This window comes from Salvelinus fontinalis, chromosome 1 (genome assembly GCF_029448725.1).
Source record: "Salvelinus fontinalis isolate EN_2023a chromosome 1, ASM2944872v1, whole genome shotgun sequence".
Classification (NCBI taxonomy): Eukaryota; Metazoa; Chordata; class Actinopteri; order Salmoniformes; family Salmonidae; genus Salvelinus; species Salvelinus fontinalis.
Window position 1 is genome coordinate 7,744,902 of NC_074665.1, and position 22,447 is coordinate 7,767,348.

The 22,447-nt window shown below is 47.5% G+C and overlaps 1 protein-coding gene across 1 annotated transcript in view; it reads right to left on the reverse strand.

Moving 5' to 3' along the window:
* Positions 1-22,231, reverse strand: part of micu1 (mitochondrial calcium uptake 1) — an 87,531-nt gene extending 65,300 nt beyond the window's left edge. Inside the window, exons 1-2 of the mRNA XM_055864057.1 lie at positions 22,093-22,231; positions 3,753-3,920 (exon numbers count right to left, since the gene is read on the reverse strand). Of these exons, the coding sequence (XP_055720032.1) occupies positions 3,753-3,919 (167 nt within the window). The 5' untranslated portion in view covers position 3,920; positions 22,093-22,231. The remainder of the gene's footprint in view (positions 1-3,752; positions 3,921-22,092) is intronic.
* Between the last annotated feature and the right edge of the window lie 216 nt (positions 22,232-22,447).

A 22,447-nucleotide genomic window follows, 5' to 3' on the forward strand; every position in this document is an offset into this window, starting at 1 on the left:
CAGGTCTCTGTTCTCCTACTAATCCACTGTAACCCCCCTCCAGGTCTCTGTTCTCCTACTAATCTCACTGTAACCTCTCTGTTCTCCTACTAATCCACTGTAACCCCCCTCCAGGTCTCTGTTCTCCTACTAATCTCACTGTAACCCCCCTCCAGGTCTCTGTTCTCCTACTAATCTCACTGTAACCTCTCTGTTCTCCTACTAATCCACTGTAACCCCCCTCCAGGTCTCTGTTCTCCTACTAATCTCACTGTAACCTCTCTGTTCTCCTACTAATCCACTGTAACCCCCCTCCAGGTCTCTGTTCTCCTACTAATCTCACTGTAACCCCCCTCCAGGTCTCTGTTCTCCTACTAATCCACTGTAACCCCCCTCCAGGTCTCTATTCTCCTACTAATCTCACAGCCAGCCCCTCCAGGTCTCTGTTCTCCTACTAATCTCACAGCCAGCCCCTCCAGGTCTCTGTTCTCCTACTAATCTCACTGTAACCCCCCCCCCCCCCCTCCAGGTCTCTGTTCTCCTACTAATCTCACAGCCAGCCCCTCCAGGTCTCTGTTCTCCTACTAATCTCACTGTAACCCCCCTCCAGGTCTCTGTTCTCCTACTAATCTCACAGCCAGCCCCTCCAGGTCTCTGTTCTCCTACTAATCTCACTGTAACCCCCCTCCAGGTCTCTGTTCTCCTACTAATCTCACTGTAACCCCCTCCAGGTCTCTGTTCTCCTACTAATCTCACTGTAACCCCCCTCCAGGTCTCTGTTCTCCTACTAATCTCACTGTAACCCCTTCCAGGTCTCTGTTCTCCTACTAATCTCACTGTAACCCCCTTCCAGGTCTCTGTTCTCCTACTAATCTCACTGTAACCCCCCCTCCAGGTCTCTGTTCTCCTACTAATCTCACTGTAACCCCCCTCCAGGTCTCTGTTCTCCTACTAATCTCACTGTAACCCCCCTCCAGGTCTCTATTCTCCTACTAATCTCACAGCCAGCCCCTCCAGGTCTCTGTTCTCCTACTAATCTCACAGCCAGCCCCTCCAGGTCTCTGTTCTCCTACTAATCTCACTGTAACCCCCCCCCCCTCCAGGTCTCTGTTCTCCTACTAATCTCACAGCCAGCCCCTCCAGGTCTCTGTTCTCCTACTAATCTCACTGTAACCCCCCTCCAGGTCTCTGTTCTCCTACTAATCTCACAGCCAGCCCCTCCAGGTCTCTGTTCTCCTACTAATCTCACTGTAACCCCCCTCCAGGTCTCTGTTCTCCTACTAATCTCATTGTAACCCCCTCCAGGTCTCTGTTCTCCTACTAATCTCACTGTAACCCCCCTCCAGGTCTCTGTTCTCCTACTAATCTCACTGTAACCCCTTCCAGGTCTCTGTTCTCCTACTAATCTCACTGTAACCCCCTTCCAGGTCTCTGTTCTCCTACTAATCTCACTGTAACCCCCCTCCAGGTCTCTGTTCTCCTACTAATCTCACTGTAACCCCCCTCCAGGTCTCTGTTCTCCTACTAATCTCACTGTAACCCCCCTCCAGGTCTCTGTTCTCCTACTAATCTCACTGTAACCCCCCTCCAGGTCTCTGTTCTCCTACTAATCTCACTGTAACCCCCCCTCCAGGTCTCTGTTCTCCTACTAATCTCACTGTAACCCCCCTCCAGGTCTCTGTTCTCCTACTAATCTCACTGTAACCCCCCTCCAGGTCTCTGTTCTCCTACTAATCTCACTGTAACCCCCCCTCCAGGTCTCTGTTCTCCTACTAATCTCACTGTAACCCCCCTCCAGGTCTCTGTTCTCCTACTAATCTCACTGTAACCCCCCCCCTCCAGGTCTCTGTTCTCCTACTAATCTCACTGTAACCCCCCCCCCTCCAGGTCTCTGTTCTCCTACTAATCTCACTGTAACCCCCCTCCAGGTCTCTGTTCTCCTACTAATCTCACTGTAACCCCCCTCCAGGTCTCTGTTCTCCTACTAATCTCACTGTAACCCCCTCCAGGTCTCTGTTCTCCTACTAATCTCACGGTAACCCCCTCCAGGTCTCTGTTCTCCTACTAATCTCACTGTAATCCCCTCCAGGTCTCTGTTCTCCTACTAATCTCACTGTAATCCCCTCCAGGTCTCTGTTCTCCTACTAATCTCACTGTAACCCCTCTGACTTCAAAATGGACAGAGTTAACCCCCTCCAAGAAACCAACAACTCATCTGACGTCAAACTATAGACCTGTACCCCCTTCTTTTCCTTCCAAAACACTCGAGCGTGCTGTCTCTGACCAACTTTCTCATTGTTCTGAGAGGGATAATCTAGATCCTAACCAGTCAGGCTTCAAGATGGGTCACTCAACCGAGACTGCTCCTCTGTCTCAGAGGTTCTCTGAAGTGTCAAAGCTGACTCTTTCTCTTCTGTTATCATCCTCCTTCAGCTATCCGCTGCCTTCGACAACCGTCCGATCCTCCTCTTCACTCTCTCAGGGCTGGACGCCTCAGGCGCTGCACACTCTGCATGACACAACCGTCCGATCCTCCTCTACACCCTCTCAGGGCTGGACGCCTCAGGCGCTGCACACTCTGCATCCTACCTGGCAGGCTGCTCCTACCGCAGGATCTGCGTCTGAACCACACACACACTACTGGTGTTCCCCAGGGATCGGTTCTAGGCCCTTTTCTATCTATACACCAAGTCACTCAGCTCAGTCATATCCTCACATGGTCTTTCCTATCATTACTATGCAGATGACACTCAACTACTTCTCTTTCCCCCCCCCTTCTGACACCCAGGTGGCGACACGCATCTCTGCGTGCCTGGCAGATATCGCAACTTGGATGTCGGCCCAACATCTCAAACTCAGCAAGACGTAACTGCTCTTCCTTCCGGTTCAAGGCCTACCCGCACAAAGACTTCCATCACGGTTGACAACTCCAGTGTCGCCCTTCCAGAGTGCAAAGAACATTGGTGTGACAATGGACAACACCCTGTTCTCTGCAAACATAAAATCAGTGACCCACTCCTGCAGGTTCATGCTCAACAACATCCGTAGAATACGACACTACCGCACACAGGAAGCAGCTCAACAACATCCGTAGAGTACGACCCTACCGCACACAGGAAGCAGTGCAGATCCAAATCCAGGAACTTGTCCTCACCCATCTGGAATTCTGCAACTCGCTGTTGGCTGGGCTCCCCACTTACGCCATCAAACCCCTGCAATTTATCCAGAATGCAGCAGCCCGCCTGGTGTTCAACCTTTCCGAGTTGACTACCCGCTCCTCCTCACATTCCACTGACTTCCAGTTGAGGCTCACATCCACTACAAGACCATGGTGTTTACCTACGGAACAGGAAGAGGAACTAACCTCCTTACCTTCAGGCTATGATCAAACCCTACACCCCAACCCGAGTACTCCGTTCTGCCACCTCTGGTCTCTTGGCCTTCCACTCCCACGGGAGGGCAGCTCCCGCTCAGCCCAAGCTCTTCTACCCCCCCCCCCCCCCCCACGTAGCTGACTGTGATATGTGGTTGTCCCACCTAGCTATCTTAAGATGAATATACTAACTACTGTGATATGTGGTTGTCCCACCTAGCTATCTTATTGCATTAATCTAACTGTAAATTGCTCTGGATAAGAGTCTGCTAACTGACAAGTGTTGAACTGAAATAGAATTGACCCAAAACACAGATCACCACATGAGTTTTAATCAGATAGTGTAGAGGTCAAGAAGTCACATTTGTGTGTGTGTGTGTGTGTGTATGTGTGTTCATACCTGGTCCAGAGTAGTCCAGCGCTGGCTGAGGCCCCGGTCACACCCACCAGAGCTGCTAGCATCAGTCTCCTCTTACTGGCCCCGCCCCTCACAGCCTCACCATGGTAACGACGTGACAACTGCACCAGCCCCAACGCTACCGCCGACAACGCCCGCAACCGGTACATTCTGGAGAGAGAGAGCGAGAGAGATGTAAACCAGAGGTGCAAGAATTTCTCACATGGAGATGTGACTTGTAACATTGTTAAATGTTTATCAAATGTCTTGGATACACCAGAAATAGAAAGGTAGGTCTTTACAATACATTTTGGGGGGGAATATATTTAAAGACACTATTCCCCGAATAGCTGTATATGATTAAACACATCCAAAGACTTTGAAACACAATCCCATCAGAGAGCTGTAACTGCTACTCACAATCCCATCAGAGAGTTGTAACTGCTACTTATAATCCCATCAGAGAGCTGTAACTGTTACTCACAATCTCATCAGAGGTGTAACTGCTACTCATAATCCCATCAGAGAGCTGTAATTTACTCATAATCTCATCAGAGAGGTGTAACTGTTACTTATAATCTCATCAGAGAGGTGTAACTGTTACTCATAATCCCATCAGAGGTGTAACTGCTACTCATAATCCCATCAGAGAGCTGTAATTTACTCATAATCCCATCAGAGAGGTGTAACTGTTACTCATAATCCCATCAGAGAGGTGTAACTGTTACTCATAATCCCATCAGAGAGCTGTAACTGTTACTCATAATCCCATCAGAGAGGTGTAACTGTTACTTATAATCTCATCAGAGAGGTGTAACTGTTACTTATAATCCCATCAGAGAGTTGTAACTGTTACTTATAATCCCATCAGAGAGTTGTAACTGTTACTTATAATCCCATTACAGCTGTAATTTACTCATAATCCCATTACAGCTGTAATTTACTCATAATCCCATCAGAGAGTTGTAACTGTTATTTATAATCCCATTACAGCTGTAATTTACTCATAATCCCATTACAGGTGTAACTGTTACTCATAATCCCATCAGAGAGCTGTAACTGTTACTCATCCCATCTAAAAATTGTCAAATGAATAGCTCATTATTCATCTAATAAAATCTGTCAACAATGAAGTGGGATATTCATAGCAGACAGTCCTTTGCGTTTGAAAGCCACGTGGCGTGCCAAGTATAGATTTATAGGTGCCAACTGCGCTGGGCCTAGCACTGCAACACACCATCTCCCCATCTCCCCCCAGCACAGGCTCCTCCCCCAGAATGAACAGATGAATATAATAGAACCTAAAAATAAAGTCCTCTAGCCTTAGTCCACACGTTGAGTACCCTCAGAAAATGTCTTCTGGGCCTATCACTGCGACACAGCACCGTGAGGACTGGGGGGGTCAGGATTAAGAAACATTCCCTCCAGAACCTAATTAACCATCTAAAAAGAACCTTAATTCTGCTGTTGTGCATCAAAATTAAAATAACATTTGCGCTGATTTTTGCCATCGTTTCCTATGACTGAAAAGAGCATCCTGTTGCCTAGTCACTTTAACCCTACCTACAATCAAATATTTAAAAAAAAAAATTCCCGGTGAAGCTGGTTGAGAGAATACCAAGAGTGTGCAAAGCTGTCAAAGCAATGGGAGGCTACTTTAAAAGAATCTCAAATATAAACTATATTTTGATTTGTTTAACACTATTTTATTGGTTACCATATGATTCCATGTGTCATTTCATAGTTTTGATGTCAGCTTCTCCCCCTGCATTGTTGGGAAGGTCCCGTAAAGCCTTTCGCGGTTAGTCTACACATGTTGTTTACGATACGTGACAAATTAAATTTGATACACACACATGCTACCAACCTTTTACCCTTTGCTAGCCAATCAATAGCTTTAAAAAAAAAAAAAAAAAAAACGTCCTGGATTCCTTATCAATTTAAATGAATAAACACAGGAGAAGGAATGTATCCCAGTGGCTCCCGATACGCCTCTGGTTTAAAAGTAGTTGACTATATAGGGAGTTGTTTGGGAACACAGCCAAACCTATATACACGAGTTGGTGGTCAGGTCACAGTAAACCAATTCGTAACAGTGCTTGGGCTAGGCTTATCTCTAAAACTTCATTTGGAACATGACTCATTTAAAATTTGTTCCAGTGTCACGGAAAGATGATTAACAATTAAAGAGAGGTCCCCCTTGTGATGTCTCTGTGGCTCCAGTATTCCTGTGATCTACACACACACACACACACCTCAATGCATCATGCCCTCCGAGGTCGTAGCCACCTGTCGATATTCCATTACCGATCCAGGCCTCGACTGTCACACTCACTGATTCAGCAGAAAGAAAGAAAATAAATAAAAAATAACCATGAGGAATATGCTAATTGGACGATCGGTAGTCCATGACAACGGGGACAGGGTCTCTAAGGGCATTAGGAGAGGTGCTGTTTAAAACAGGACAGAGAGACAGGTGAGGATCTACTATAGTAGCAGGGACACAAGGCCTGCTGAGGTAGGATATACTATAGTAGCAGGGACACAAGGCCCGCTGGGGTAGGATCTACTATAGTAGCAGGGACACAAGGCCCGCTGAGGTAGGACCCTACTATAGTAGCAGGGACACAAGGCCCGCTGAGGTAGGACCCTACTATAGTAGCAGGGACACAAGGCCCGCTGAGGTAGGACCCTACTATAGTAGCAGGGACACAAGGCCCGCTGAGGTGAGGATCTACTATAGTAGCAGGGACACAAGGCCCGCTGGGGTAGGATCTACTATAGTAGCAGGGACACAAGACCCGCTGGGGTAGGATCTACTATAGTAGCAGGGACACAAGGCCCGCTGGGGTAGGATCTACTATAGTAGCAGGGACACAAGGCCCGCTGGGGTAGGATCTACTATAGTAGCAGGGACACAAGGCCCGCTGGGGTAGGATCTACTATAGTAGCAGGGACACAAGGCCCGCTGGGGTAGGATCTACTATAGTAGCAGGGACACAAGGCCCGCTGGGGTAGGATCTACTATAGTAGCAGGGACACAAGGCCCGCTGGGGTAGGATCTACTATAGTAGCAGGGACACAAGGCCCGCTGGGGTAGGATCTACTATAGTAGCAGGGACACAAGGCCCGCTGGGGTAGGATCTACTATAGTAGCAGGGACACAAGGCCCGCTGGGGTAGGATCTACTATAGTAGCAGGGACACAAGGCCCGCTGGGGTAGGATCTACTATAGTAGCAGGGACACAAGGCCCGCTGGGGTAGGATCTACTATAGTAGCAGGGACACAAGGCCCGCTGGGGTAGGATCTACTATAGTAGCAGGGACACAAGGCCCGCTGGGGTAGGATCTACTATAGTAGCAGGGACACAAGGCCCGCTGGGGTAGGATCTACTATAGTAGCAGGGACACAAGGCCCGCTGGGGTAGGATCTACTATAGTAGCAGGGACACAAGGCCCGCTGGGGTAGGATCTACTATAGTAGCAGGGACACAAGGCCCGCTGGGGTAGGATCTACTATAGTAGCAGGGACACAAGGCCCGCTGGGGTAGGATCTACTATAGTAGCAGGGACACAAGGCCCGCTGGGGTAGGATCTACTATAGTAGCAGGGACACAAGGCCCGCTGGGGTAGGATCTACTATAGTAGCAGGGACACAAGGCCCGCTGGGGTAGGATCTACTATAGTAGCAGGGACACAAGGCCCGCTGGGGTAGGATCTACTATAGTAGCAGGGACACAAGGCCCGCTGGGGTAGGATCTACTATAGTAGCAGGGACACAAGGCCCGCTGGGGTAGGATCTACTATAGTAGCAGGGACACAAGGCCCGCTGGGGTAGGATCTACTATAGTAGCAGGGACACAAGGCCCGCTGGGGTAGGATCTACTATAGTAGCAGGGACACAAGGCCCGCTGGGGTAGGATCTACTATAGTAGCAGGGACACAAGGCCCGCTGGGGTAGGATCTACTATAGTAGCAGGGACACAAGGCCCGCTGGGGTAGGATCTACTATAGTAGCAGGGACACACGGCCCGCTGGGGTAGGATCTACTATAGTAGCAGGGACACACGGCCCGCTGGGGTAGGATCTACTATAGTAGCAGGGACACAAGGCCCGCTGGGGTAGGATCTACTATAGTAGCAGGGACACAAGGCCCGCTGGGGTAGGATCTACTATAGTAGCAGGGACACAAGGCCCGCTGGGGTAGGATCTACTATAGTAGCAGGGACACAAGGCCCGCTGGGGTAGGATCTACTATAGTAGCAGGGACACAAGGCCCGCTGGGGTAGGATCTACTATAGTAGCAGGGACACAAGGCCCGCTGGGGTAGGATCTACTATAGTAGCAGGGACACAAGGCCCGCTGGGGTAGGATCTACTATAGTAGCAGGGACACAAGGCCCGCTGGGGTAGGATCTACTATAGTAGCAGGGACACAAGGCCCGCTGGGGTAGGATCTACTATAGTAGCAGGGACACAAGGCCCGCTGGGGTAGGATCTACTATAGTAGCAGGGACACAAGGCCCGCTGGGGTAGGATCTACTATAGTAGCAGGGACACAAGGCCCGCTGGGGTAGGATCTACTATAGTAGCAGGGACACAAGGCCCGCTGGGGTAGGATCTACTATAGTAGCAGGGACACAAGGCCCGCTGGGGTAGGATCTACTATAGTAGCAGGGACACAAGACCCGCTGGGGTAGGATCTACTATAGTAGCAGGGACACAAGGCCCGCTGGGGTAGGATCTACTATAGTAGCAGGGACACAAGGCCCGCTGGGGTAGGATCTACTATAGTAGCAGGGACACAAGGCCCGCTGGGGTAGGATCTACTATAGTAGCAGGGACACAAGGCCCGCTGGGGTAGGATCTACTATAGTAGCAGGGACACAAGGCCCGCTGGGGTAGGATCTACTATAGTAGCAGGGACACAAGGCCCGCTGGGGTAGGATCTACTATAGTAGCAGGGACACAAGGCCCGCTGGGGTAGGATCTACTATAGTAGCAGGGACACAAGGCCCGCTGGGGTAGGATCTACTATAGTAGCAGGGACACAAGGCCCGCTGGGGTAGGATCTACTATAGTAGCAGGGACACAAGGCCCGCTGGGGTAGGATCTACTATAGTAGCAGGGACACAAGGCCCGCTGGGGTAGGATCTACTATAGTAGCAGGGACACAAGGCCCGCTGGGGTAGGATCTACTATAGTAGCAGGGACACAAGGCCCGCTGGGGTAGGATCTACTATAGTAGCAGGGACACACGGCCCGCTGGGGTAGGATCTACTATAGTAGCAGGGACACACGGCCCGCTGGGGTAGGATCTACTATAGTAGCAGGGACACAAGGCCCGCTGGGGTAGGATCTACTATAGTAGCAGGGACACAAGGCCTGCTGGGGTAGGATCTACTATAGTAGCAGGGACACAAGGCCTGCTGGGGTAGGATCTACTATATACTCCTCTCCCTGCTAACGTGATTCGCATGAGGTGGTAAATAACCCCAAAAAATCCCAGGACATAGACATATCTGATATGGGTAGAAAGCTTAAATTCTTGTTAATCTAACTGCGCTGTCCAATTTATAGTAGCTATTACAGTGAAAGAATACCACACTATTGTTTGAGGAGAGTGCACACTTATGAACTTAAATGTATTAATACACCAATTAGGCACATTTGGGTAGTCTTGATACAACATTTTGAACAGACATACAATGATTCATTGGATCAGTCTCAAACTGTGCATGTACACTGCTGCCATCTAGTGGCCAAAATCTAAATAGCGCCTGGGCTAGAATAATACACTATGGCCTTTCAAAGATGGAAAAAAACATGTTTTTGTACCTTTGTATTATCTTTTACTAGATCTAATGTATTATATTCTCCGACATTAATTTCACATTTCCACAAACTTCGCAGTGTTTCCTTTCAAATGGTATCAAGAATATGCATATCCTTGCTTTCCGGTCCTGAGTTACAAGCAGTTAGATTTGGGTATGCCATTTTAGTTTTTTTTTTTTTTTTTAAGGGTGTGCTCCTTAAGAGGTTTAAAGAAATCTGTTCCCAAGTATTCCCACACAGAGAGACATGTGATCCGATACAAATGTAAGAAAGGTTTGAAATTGTTTGTAAAATATATCTGTTTGGGCTTCTTATTTTTTACCCAATTGGTAGTTACAGTCTTGTCCCGTCGCTGCAACGCGTGAGTGAGAGAGAGAGCCGTGTGTCCTCCGAAACACAACCCAGCCAAGTCGCACTGCTTCTTGACACAATGCCCGCTTAGCCCGTAAGCCAACAGCACCAATGTGTCGGAGGAAACACTGTGCACCTGGCGACCGTGTCAGTGTGCATGCGCCCGGCCCGCCACAGGAGTCCCTAGTGCGCGATGGGACAAGGACATCCTGGCCGGCCAAACCATCCCCTAACCCGGATGACTCTGGGCCAAGTATGCGCCGCGACATCCTGGTTCGAGTCCAGGCTCTCTCTAGTGGCACAGCTAGCACAGCGATGCAGTGCCTTAGACCACTGCGCCACTGGAGAGGCCCCTGTTTGGGCTTCTTGCAGTCAATAAGCAAATTATAAACTGGGTGGTTCGAGCCCTGAATGCTGATTGGCTGACAGTCGTGGTATATCAGTCCATATACCATGGGTTTGACCGTGGTATATCAGTCCGTATACCATGGGTATGACAAAACATAGATTTTTACTGTTCTAATTAAGTTGGTAACAAGCTTATAAAATAGCAATAAGGCACCTCGGGGGTTGTGGTATATAGCCAATATAGCACGGCTAAGGGCTGTATCCAGGCACCTCGGGGTTTGTGGTATATGGCCAATATAGCACGGCTAAGGGCTGTATCCAGGCACCTCGGGGTTTGTGGTATATGGCCAATATAGCACGGCTAAGGGTTATATCCAGGCACCTCGGGGGTTGTGGTATATGGCCAATATAGCACGGCTAAGGGCTATATCCAGGCACCTCGGGTGTTTGTGGTATATGGCCAATATAGCACGGCTAAGGGCTATATCCAGGCACCTCGGGGTTTGTGGTATATGGCCAATATAGCACGGCTAAGGGCTGTATCCAGGCACCTCGGGGTTTGTGGTATATAGCCAATATAGCACGGCTAAGGGCTATATCCAGGCACCTCGGGGTTTGTGGTATATGGCCAATATAGCACGGCTAAGGGCTGTATCCAGGCACCTCGGGGTTTGTGGTATATGGCCAATATAGCACGGCTAAGGGCTGTATCCAGGCACCTCGGGGTTTGTGGTATATAGCCAATATAGCACGGCTAAGGGCTATATCCAGGCACCTCGGGGTTTGTGGTATATGGCCAATATAGCACGGCTAAGGGCTGTATCCAGGCACCTCGGGGTTTGTGGTATATAGCCAATATAGCACGGCTAAGGGCTGTATCCAGGCACCTCGGGGTTTGTGGTATATAGCCAATATAGCACGGCTAAGGGTTATATCCAGGCACCTCGGGGTTTGTGGTATATAGCCAATATAGCACGGCTAAGGGTTATATCCAGGCACCTCGGGGTTTGTGGTATATAGCCAATATAGCACGGCTAAGGGTTATATCCAGGCACCTCGGGGTTTGTGGTATATAGCCAATATAGCACGGCTAAGGGTTATATCCAGGCACCTCGGGGTTTGTGGTATATAGCCAATATAGCACGGCTAAGGGCTATATCCAGGCACCTCGCGTTGCGTCGTATTTAAGAACCCTTAGCTGTGGAATATTGGCCATATACCACAACCCCTCAGACTTGATTGCTTAATTATGTACCGGCCCCCCGCTCTAGAAAAGAAAAAAATCATCCCAGGCTGAATGTAGTTGAGTAGACTATAGTAGCCGTCTCCCTGCTACAGAGACAGATAGAACTACAGTTGAAGTCGGAGGTTTACATACACTTAGGTTGGAGTCATTACAACTCGTTTTTCAACCACTCCACAAATGTCTTGTTAACAAACTATAGTTTTGGCAAGTCGATTAGGACATCTACTTTGTGCATGACACAAGTAATTTTACCAACAATTGTTTACAGACAGATTATTTCACTGTATCACAATTCCAGTGGGTCAGAAGTTTACATACACTAAGTTGACTGTGCCTTTAAAAGCTTGGAAAATTCCATAAAATTATGTCATGGCTTTAGAAGCTTCTGATAGGCTAATTGGCATCATTTGAGTCAATTGGAGGTGTACCTGTGGATGCATTTCAAGGCCTACCTTCTTTGCTTGACATCATGGGAAAATCTAAAGAAATCAGCCAAGACCTCAGAAAATAAAATGGTAGACCTCCACAAGTCTGGTTCATCGTTGGGAGCAATTTCCAAATGCCTTAAGGTACCATGTTCATCTGTACAAACAATAGTATGCAAGTATAAACACCATGGGACCACGCAGCAGTCATACCGCTCAGGAAGGAGACACGTTCTGTCTCCTAGAGATGAACGTACTTTTGTGCGAAAAGTGCAAATCAATCCCAGAACAACGGCAAAGGACCTTGTGAAGATGGTGGAAACAGGTACAAAAGTATCTATATCCACAGTAAAACGAGTCCTATATCGACATAACCTGAAAGGCTGCTCAGCAAGGAAGAAGCCACTGCTCCAAAACCGCCATAAAGAATCCAGACTACGGTTTGCAACTGCACATTGGGACAAAGATCGAACTTTTTGGAGAAATGTCCTCTGGTCTGATGAAACAAAAATAGAACTGTTTGGCCATAATGACCATCGTTATGTTTGTAGGAAAAAGGGGGAGACTTGCAAGCCAGAGAACACCATCCCAATCGTGAAGCACGGGGGTGGCAGCATCATGTTGTGGGGGTGCTTTGCTGCATGAGGGACTGGTGCACTTCACAAAATAGATGGCATCCTGAGGCAGGAAAATGATGTGGATATATTGAAGCAACATCTCAAGACATCAGTCAGGAAGTTAAAGATTGGTTAGCAAATGGGTCTTTCAAATGGACAATGACCCCAAGCATACTTCCAAATTTGTGGCAAACTGGCTTAAGTACAACAAAGTCAAGGTATTGGAGTGGCCCTCACAAAGCCCTGACCTGAACCGCATAGAAAATTTGTGGGCAGAACTGAAAAAGCGTGTGCAAGCAAGGAGGCCTACAAACCGGACTCAGTTATACCAGCTCTGTCAGGAGGAATGGGTCAAAATTCACCCAACTTGTTGTGGGAAGCTTGTGGAAGGCTACCCGAAATATTTGACCCAAGTTAAGCAATTTCTGACCCACTTGGAATGTGATGAAAGAAATAAAAGCTGAAATAAATCATTCTCTCTACTATTATTCTGACATTTCAAATTCTTAAAATAAAGTGGTGATCCTAACTGACCTAAGTCAGGGATTTTTTTTTACTAGAATTAAAATGTCAGGAACTGTGGAAAAAATGAGTTAAAATTTATTTGGCTAATGTGTATGTAAAACGTCTGACTTCAACTGTATATAGGGCATTACTTTTGACCAGAGCACTATAGGTCCCACCAGTAATGCACTGCATAGGGAATAGGGCTCTATTTGGGACACGGTCCATAGAGCTCCCTCGCCGACAGAGAGCCTCAAACCAGGAAGCTTTAAGCAATAGCGTAGCTTTTCATAACTTCCATATTAGCACCAGAGACCCCGGAATCTCCTGTCCAACAGAAATGACAAGCACATCTCATGTTTTGGTTAGTCACCTAGCAACATAAAAAAAAAAAAGAGAGCAAGTAAGCCTTTCTGCATGGCTGGCGTCCAGAGACGATCCTGACAGCGATGTCAAGAAACAAACAAAACAGACATGTACACACAGCAGTTTATCCTCTCAACTCCTCTTAGGGACGCTTGCCAGTTGGTGTGAGACAGTTTGCTGTGAGAGGAGCCCACCTGGGCTTTAGGAAATATGTCTGGTGGAAAATAATATTTTAACAAGAGAGCTTTACACTTGATCTGTGAAATCCCCACAGTCAGGATGGGAGCTCAGAGCTGTATTGTGGGGAAATTATTTTTACCGACTGGGGCAATGCATACTACCTCTTTTCATCCTGCCAGGATTCTGTGTGTGTGTGTGTGTACACACACAGGGCACAACTCCCTCATCCTGCTAGAGCGTTTCTCTACCAGAACCAATGGGTTCAGGGAATCCCAGAATGACTCTAAAAAGCATTCCTCCCCCATTACCTCTCCATAAAACATTACCTCACCATAACCTCCCCCCGTAACCCATTACCTCACCATAACCTCCCCCATTAAACCATTACCTCACCATAACCTCCCCCCATAAACCATTACCTCACCATAACCTTCCCCCATAACCCATTACCTCACCATAACCTCCCCCCATTAAACCATTACCTCACCATAACCTCCCCCCGTAACCCATTACCTCACCATAACCTCCCCCCATAAACCATTACATCACCATAACCTCCCCCCATAAACCATTACCTCACCATAACCTCCCCCCATTAAACCATTACCTCACCATAACCTCCCCCCGTAAACCATTACCTCACCATAACCTCCCCCCGTAAACCATTACCTCACCATAACCTCCCCCCGTAAACCATTACCTCACCATAACCTCCCCCCGTAAACCATTACCTCACCATAACCTCCCCCCGTAAACCATTACCTCACCATAACCCATTACCTCACCATAACCCATTACCTCACCATAACCCATTACCTCACCATAACCCATTACCTCACCATAACCTCCCCCCATAAACCATTACCTCACCATAACCCATTACCTCACCATAACCTCCCCCCATAACCCATTACCTCACCATAACCTCCCCCCATAAACCATAACCTCCCCCCATAACCCATTACCTCACCATAACCTCCCCCCATAAACAATTACCTCACCATAACCTCACCATAACCTCCCCCCGTAAACCATTACCTCACCATAACCTCCCCCCATAAACCATTACCTCACCATAACCTCCCCCCATAAACCATTACCTCACCATAACCTCCCCCCATAAACCATTACCTCACCATAACCTCCCCCCATAACCCATTACCTCACCATAACCTCCCCCCATAACCCATTACCTCCCCCCATAACCTCCCCCCATAACCCATTACCTCCCCCCATAACCTCCCCCCATAACCCATAACCTCCCCCCATAACCTCCCCCCATAACCCATAACCTCCCCCCATAACCCATAACCTCCCCCCATAACCCATTACCTCACCATAACCTCCCCCCATAACCCATTACCTCACCATAACCTCCCCCCATAACCCATTACCTCACCATAACCTCCCCCCATAACCCATTACCTCACCATAACCTCCCCCCATAACCCATTACCTCACCATAACCTCCCCCCGTAACCCATTACCTCACCATAACCTCCCCCCGTAACCCATTACCTCACCATAACCTCCCCCGTAAACCATTACCTCACCATAACCTCCCCCCGTAAACCATTACCTCGGCATAACCTCCCCCCGTAAACCATTACCTCAGCATAACCTCCCCCCGTAAACCATTACTTCAGCATAACCTCCCCCCGTAAACCATTACCTCAGCATAACCTCCCCCCGTAAACCATTACCTCACCATAACCCATTACCTCACCATAACCTCCCCCCATAAACCATTACCTCACCATAACCCATTACCTCACCATAACCCATTACCTCACCATAACCCATTACCTCACCATAACCTCCCCCCATAAACCATAACCTCCCCCCATAACCCATTACCTCACCATAACCTCCCCCCATAAACCATTACCTCACCATAACCTCACCATAACCTCCCCCCGTAAACCATTACCTCACCATAACCTCCCCCCGTAAACCATTACCTCATCATAACCTCCCCCCGTAAACCATTACCTCACCATAACCTCTCCCCGTAAACCATTACCTCACCATAACCTCACCATAACATCCCCCCGTAAACCATTACCTCACCATAACCTCCCCCCTTAAAACATTACCTCACCATAACCTCCCCCCTTAACCCATTACCTCACCATAACCTCCCACCATAACCCATTACCTCACCATAACCTCCCACCATAACCCATTACCTCACCATAACCTCCCCCCATAAACCATTACCTCACCATAACCTCACCATAACCTCCCCCCGTAAACCATTACCTCACCATAACCTCCCCCCGCAATCCATTACCTCACCATAACCTCCCCCCACAATCCATTACCTCACCATAACCTCCCCCCGCAATCCATTACCTCACCATAACCTCCCCCCGCAATCCATTACCTCACCCATAACCCATTACCTCCCCATAACCTCCCCCCATAACCCATTACCTCCCCATAACCTCCCCCCATAACCCATTACCTCCCCCCATAACCCATTACCTCCCCATAACCTCCCCCCATAACCCATTACCTCCCCATAACCTCCCCCCGTAAACCATTACCTCACCATAACCTCCCCCCTTAAAACATTACCTCACCATAACCTCCCCCCTTAACCCATTACCTCACCATAACCTCCCACCATAACCCATTACCTCACCATAACCTCCCACCATAACCCATTACCTCACCATAACCTCCCCCCATAAACCATTACCTCACCATAACCTCACCATAACCTCCCCCCGTAAACCATTACCTCACCATAACCTCCCCCCGCAATCCATTACCTCACCATAACCTCCCCCCGCAATCCATTACCTCACCATAACCTCCCCCCGCAATCCATTACCTCACCATAACCTCCCCCCGCAATCCATTACCTCACCCATAACCCATTACCTCCCCATAACCTCCCCCCATAACCCATTACCTCCCCATAATCTCCCCCATAACCCATTACCTCCCCCCATAACCCATTACCTCCCCATAACCTCCCCCCATAATCCATTACCTCCCCATAACCTCCCCCATAACCCATTACCTCCCCATAACCTCCCCCCATAACCCATTACCTCCCCATAACCTCCCCCCATAACCCATTACCTCCCCCATAACCCATTACCTCCCCCATAACCCATTACCTCCCCCATAACCTCCCCCCATAACCCATTACCTCCCCATAACCTCCCCCCATAACCCATTACCTCCCCATAACCTCCCCCCATAACCCGTTACCTCCCCATAACCTCCCCCCATAACCCGTTACCTCCCCATAACCTCCCCCCATAACCCGTTACCTCCCCCCATAACCCGTTACCTCCCCATAACCTCCCCCCATAACCCGTTACCTCCCCATAACCTCCCCCCATAACCCGTTACCTCCCCATAACCTCCCCCCATAACCCGTTACCTCCCCATAACCTCCCCCCATAACCCATTACCTCCCCCCATAACCCGTTACCTCCCCCCATAACCTCCCCCCATAACCCATTACCTCCCCCCATAACCCATTACCTCCCCCCATAACCCATTACCTCCCCATAACCTCCCCCCATAACCCATTACCTCCCCCCATAACCCATTACCTCCCCATAACCTCCCCCCATAACCCATAACCTCCCCCCATAACCCATTACCTCCCCATAACCTCCCCCCATAACCCGTTACCTCCCCATAACCTCCCCCCATAACCCGTTACCTCCCCATAACCTCCCCCCATAACCCGTTACCTCCCCATAACCTCCCCCCATAACCCGTTACCTCCCCATAACCTCCCCCCATAACCCGTTACCTCCCCATAACCTCCCCCCATAACCCGTTACCTCCCCATAACCTCCCCCCATAACCCGTTACCTCCCCATAACCTCCCCCCATAACCCGTTACCTCCCCATAACCTCCCCCATAACCCGTTACCTCCCCATAACCTCCCCCCATAACCCGTTACCTCCCCATAACCTCCCCCATAACCCGTTACCTCCCCATAACCTCCCCCCATAACCCGTTACCTCCCCATAACCTCCCCCCATAACCCGTTACCTCCCCATAACCTCCCCCCATAACCCGTTACCTCCCCATAACCTCCCCCCATAACCCATTACCTCCCCATAACCTCCCCCCATAACCCATTACCTCCCCATAACCTCCCCCCATAACCTATTACCTCCCCATAACCTCCCCCCATAACCTCCCCATTACCTCCCCATAACCTCCCCCCATAACCCATTACCTCCCCATAACCTCCCCCCATAACCCATAACCTCCCCATAACCTCCCCCCATAACCCATTACCTCCCCATAACCTCCCCCCATAACCCATTACCTCACCATAACCTCCCCCCATAACCCATTACCTCACCATAACCTCCCCCCATAACCCATTACCTCACCATAACCTCCCCCCATAACCCATTACCTCACCATAACCTCCCCCCATAAACCATTACCTCACCATAACCTCCCCCCATAAACCATTACCTCACCATAACCTCCCCCAATAAACACACACAATAACGTCCTTCACGCCACCACAGAAGCAACACTGATATATGATGCTGCCTGAATCACCTCTAGATCCTCCCACTGCAACACACTGGCCCTCACTGCAACACACTGGCCCTCACTGCAACACACTGGCCCTCACTGCAACACACTGGCCCTCACTGCAACACACTGGCCCTCACTGCAACACACTGGCCCTCACTGCAACACACTGGCCCTCACTGCAACACACTGGCCCTCACTGCAACTCACTGCAACACACTGGCCCTCACTGCAACACACTGGCCCTCACTGCAACACACTGCAACACACTGGCCCTCACTGCAACACACTGGCCCTCACTGCAACACACTGCAACACACTGGCCCTCACTGCAACACACTGCAACACACTGGCCCTCACTGCAACACACTGGACCTTGCTACTAACTGCTGTTGCAGTCCCGTGTGGGTCAGTCAGTAAAGCCTTCCTCGTGCGTCGGTTCGGCTGGTGCCTAGTCAAACTAAGATATTTGGTGCAGTATTTCTCAAATGAAAAAAAAAAATGTCCACGAAAACAATTAATTTCTCATTGAATAACAACAAAACACTTCATTGAAGAATCCCTACTGTTGACCAATCACCGACGAAGGGGCGGAGACTCCGGAACAACAAAATGCAGTCATAATATACGCAACAACGAATATCCAACCGGTTTCAGACGGGAAGCATGTGGACGCGTCAAGAGAGTGGCGCTAACAACGTCAAGGTCGTGGATTCAATTCCCACAGGGGTCATATCTTACTCACTGCTGGAAATATGTCTACTACAACCTCGGACCTCCTTTGGTGCCACCTCCCACCCTTCTATCAGCATGCAAACATTTTTCCTGCAAGATATCGACAGGAAAGTCAAATTACATCAACTTGTCAAAAGCGATGGTAGTGCGTTCATATCACCTGGAAGCATGGCGCAGAACCACGTGAACGAGCTCAGCTAGTATTTTCATCTTGTGCTAATACTTCAGGTGATAAGAATCTGAATGTTTGACCAGCCCTTTGAAAAAAGTTGCCCGTAATTATAATTCCCTGTGGACATGTCATCTTACATTCCTACCTCCAACAAGGATCCAACTGTACAGACAACCGGTAAAGTATGTTAAAAATATAATTTTATTCAACATTCTGGCTTGTAGAGGTCGCGAGAGGAAATGTTCCTGATCCAAAATGCTAATTTATCCCTGACGTAGAATTAGAAATGAAATTCATCATTGGATTTCCAGGCTAGCTTAGTGGGAACAAAAATAATCATAACAAAAACTGGACATAGTGCACTTCTCAGCACCAAACAATTTAAAGGCCTTGATTAGGCCAAATAGTTTCATATATATATATGAAACTATCTAGTCTGACACCTGTAATGTAGGAGACAACATGCATGTCACCATTCAAACCACTAGTTTCTTCTTGAGCATAAAGGTAAACAAAGTAATTACAGGAACAAAAAAATATCATCTTCCAAGATGAATAATAATAAATAAACTACTAGTTATCCTTTACAGATACCTGGCTGTTCTGTACTGCGACCCAACTTACGCTCATTAAGGTCATTTTAGTTTCCAAGGCGACGGCAGGGGTCCCGTGAGGTTCCCATTCTGTGTTTCCACTACCAGTCTCCCACCCATACTAAAACAACAGCCTGCAGCTCCTTCAGAAAGTATTCACAACCTTTAACTTTCTCCCACGTGTTACAGCCTGAATTTAAAATGGATATTTTGTGTCACTGATATAGAGTAAATACCCCATTATGTCAAAGTGGAATTTTGTTTGCATACTGAACAGAAATATAAATGCAGCTTGTAAAGTGTTGGTGCCACGTTTCATGAGCTGAAATAAACATTGCCCGGAAATGTTCCATATGTACAAAAAAAGCTTATTTCTCTCAAATTATGTGCAAAAATGTGTTTACATCCCTGCTAGTGAGCATTTCTTCTTTGCCAAGATAATCCATCCACCTGACAGGTGTGGCATGTGACAAAGCTGATTAAACAGCATTATCATTACGCAGATGCACCTTGTGCTGGGGGACTAAAGGTCTGCTATAAAATGTGCCGTTTTGTCACAACACAATGCCGCAGATATCTCAAGTAGAGGGTGTGTGCAAGTGGCATGCTGACTGCAGGAATGTCCAACAGAGCTGTTACCAGTTAATTTAATGTGCATTTCTCTACCATAAGCCACCTCAAACTCTGTTTTAGAGAATTTGGAAGTACATCCAACCGGCCTCACAACCAGATGTAGCCACGCCAGCCCAGGACCTCCACATCCGGCTTCTTCACCTGCGGGATCGTCTGAGGAGAGCTGCTGAGGAGTATTTTTGTCTGCAATAAAGCCCTCCTAGGCCCACCCATTGCCGCGCCCCATGTTACATTTATATTTTTGTTCAGTCATAGAACATTTTAGAAATTAATAAAAAATGAAAAGCTTTAATGTCTTGAGTCAATAAGTATTCAATCCCATTGTTATGACAAGCCTAAATAAGTTCAGGAGTAAAAATGTGCTTAACAAATCACATAATATATTACATGGATTCATTCTGTGTTAAATAATAGTGGTTAACATGATTTTTGAATGACTAGACCATCTCTGTAACCCGCACAGATAATTATCTTTAAGGTCCCTCACCTATTGGTAGACCCCCCTCCAAAAAAACATGCTGATTATCTCATTTGAGCATGGTGAATTTATTAATTAGGCTTTGGATGGTGTATCAATACACAGGCGTCCTTCCTAACTCATTTGCCGGAGAGGAAGGAAACCACTCAGTAAGGAAACCAAACCATTAAAGAGTTTAATGGCTGTGATAGGAGAAAACTACATTGTAGTTACTCCACAATACTAACGTAAATGACGGAGTGAAAAGATGGAAGACTGTACAGAATAAAAAATATTGCAAAACATGCATCCTGTTTGCAACAAGGCACTTAAGTAATACTGCAAGAAATGTGACTAAGAAATGTACTTTTTGTCCTGAATACAAAGCGTTATGTTTGGGGCAAATCAAACATAACACATCACTGAGTACCACTTTATATTTTCAAGCATTTTGGGGGGATAAAAATAAACAAAAGAGAGCTAAGCACATGCCAAATCCTGGAGGAAAACCTTTCCTACAGACACTGGAAGATGATTCCACCTTTCAGCAGAACAATAACCTAAAACACAAGGGCCTAGCCACAATTATGACTTAATCTTGAAAAATCTACAGCAAGACTTGAAAACGACTTTTTTGCAATGACCAACAACCAACTTGACAGAGCTTGAAGAATTCTAATAATAATAATAATAATAACAATGGTCAAATATTGTACAATGCTGTTAGAAAGTTAAACCAAAATGCTCACAGCTAATCGCTGCCAAAGGTGCTTCTAACATGTATTGTGTCAGGGGGGTGAATACTTGTCTCATCAAGATATATTAGTGTTTTATTTATCATTCATTTTTTATAAAATGTTAGAATTTTCTTGGGACCAAAATGACAATTACATCAAATGTTATTTTTTTTAATCTAAAACAAATCTCTATGTTAGTGTTCACAAATCAAGTAGAGATTATATAACTAAACCATGAAACCTCCTACATACAATTGTTTGTTAAAAACAAAAAAGCAGAAAACCCCTGGACTGTGTTGTCAAGCTAGACGCTAGCTGTCTAGTGGCTAGGCTAAATCCAACCAATACTTAGCTAATGTGCATCGTCTCTGACAACACAGCAACATTAATTCATTCAATCATTGTTGCATGCAGTCTAAACACAGTTCACTTGTAACTTCTGCCTGATAATATTGAAACAACGAACGAAGAGGCGCTGTCAACCTCTAGTAGTCTCAGAGGCTAGCTAGCTACAGTAGTTAGCCTTTAACTAGCTAGAAATTGCCTATAAAACTGCAATCGGCTAACTCAATAACATATAAATACTGGCTAAAGACTGTTATTTTGCTACTTACTTGAGTTTCGGGACGACTACGACAGGTCTTGAACAGTTTCAAATATCTAGCTACGACGTTTCTCCCGATGTATGTATTCCCTTTATGCAGTCTGACGTGCTCCTTCTGCGTCCACGGGAAGGCCCGGTCGACACTAGTTATTACAGCCACAAAGTCATAAACCCCGCCTATTTCTAACATGTATCTTCTTAAAATTGGATTTTAAACCTAACCCTAACCTTATCCACAATGCTAACCTTATGTCTAACGTTAATTTAACACCAAAAAGCGATTTTTAGTTTTCATGAACTCTTACGATAAGCCAATTCTGGCTTTGTGGCTGTGGTAACTAGTGGAAACGGCCGGTCCGCCCCAG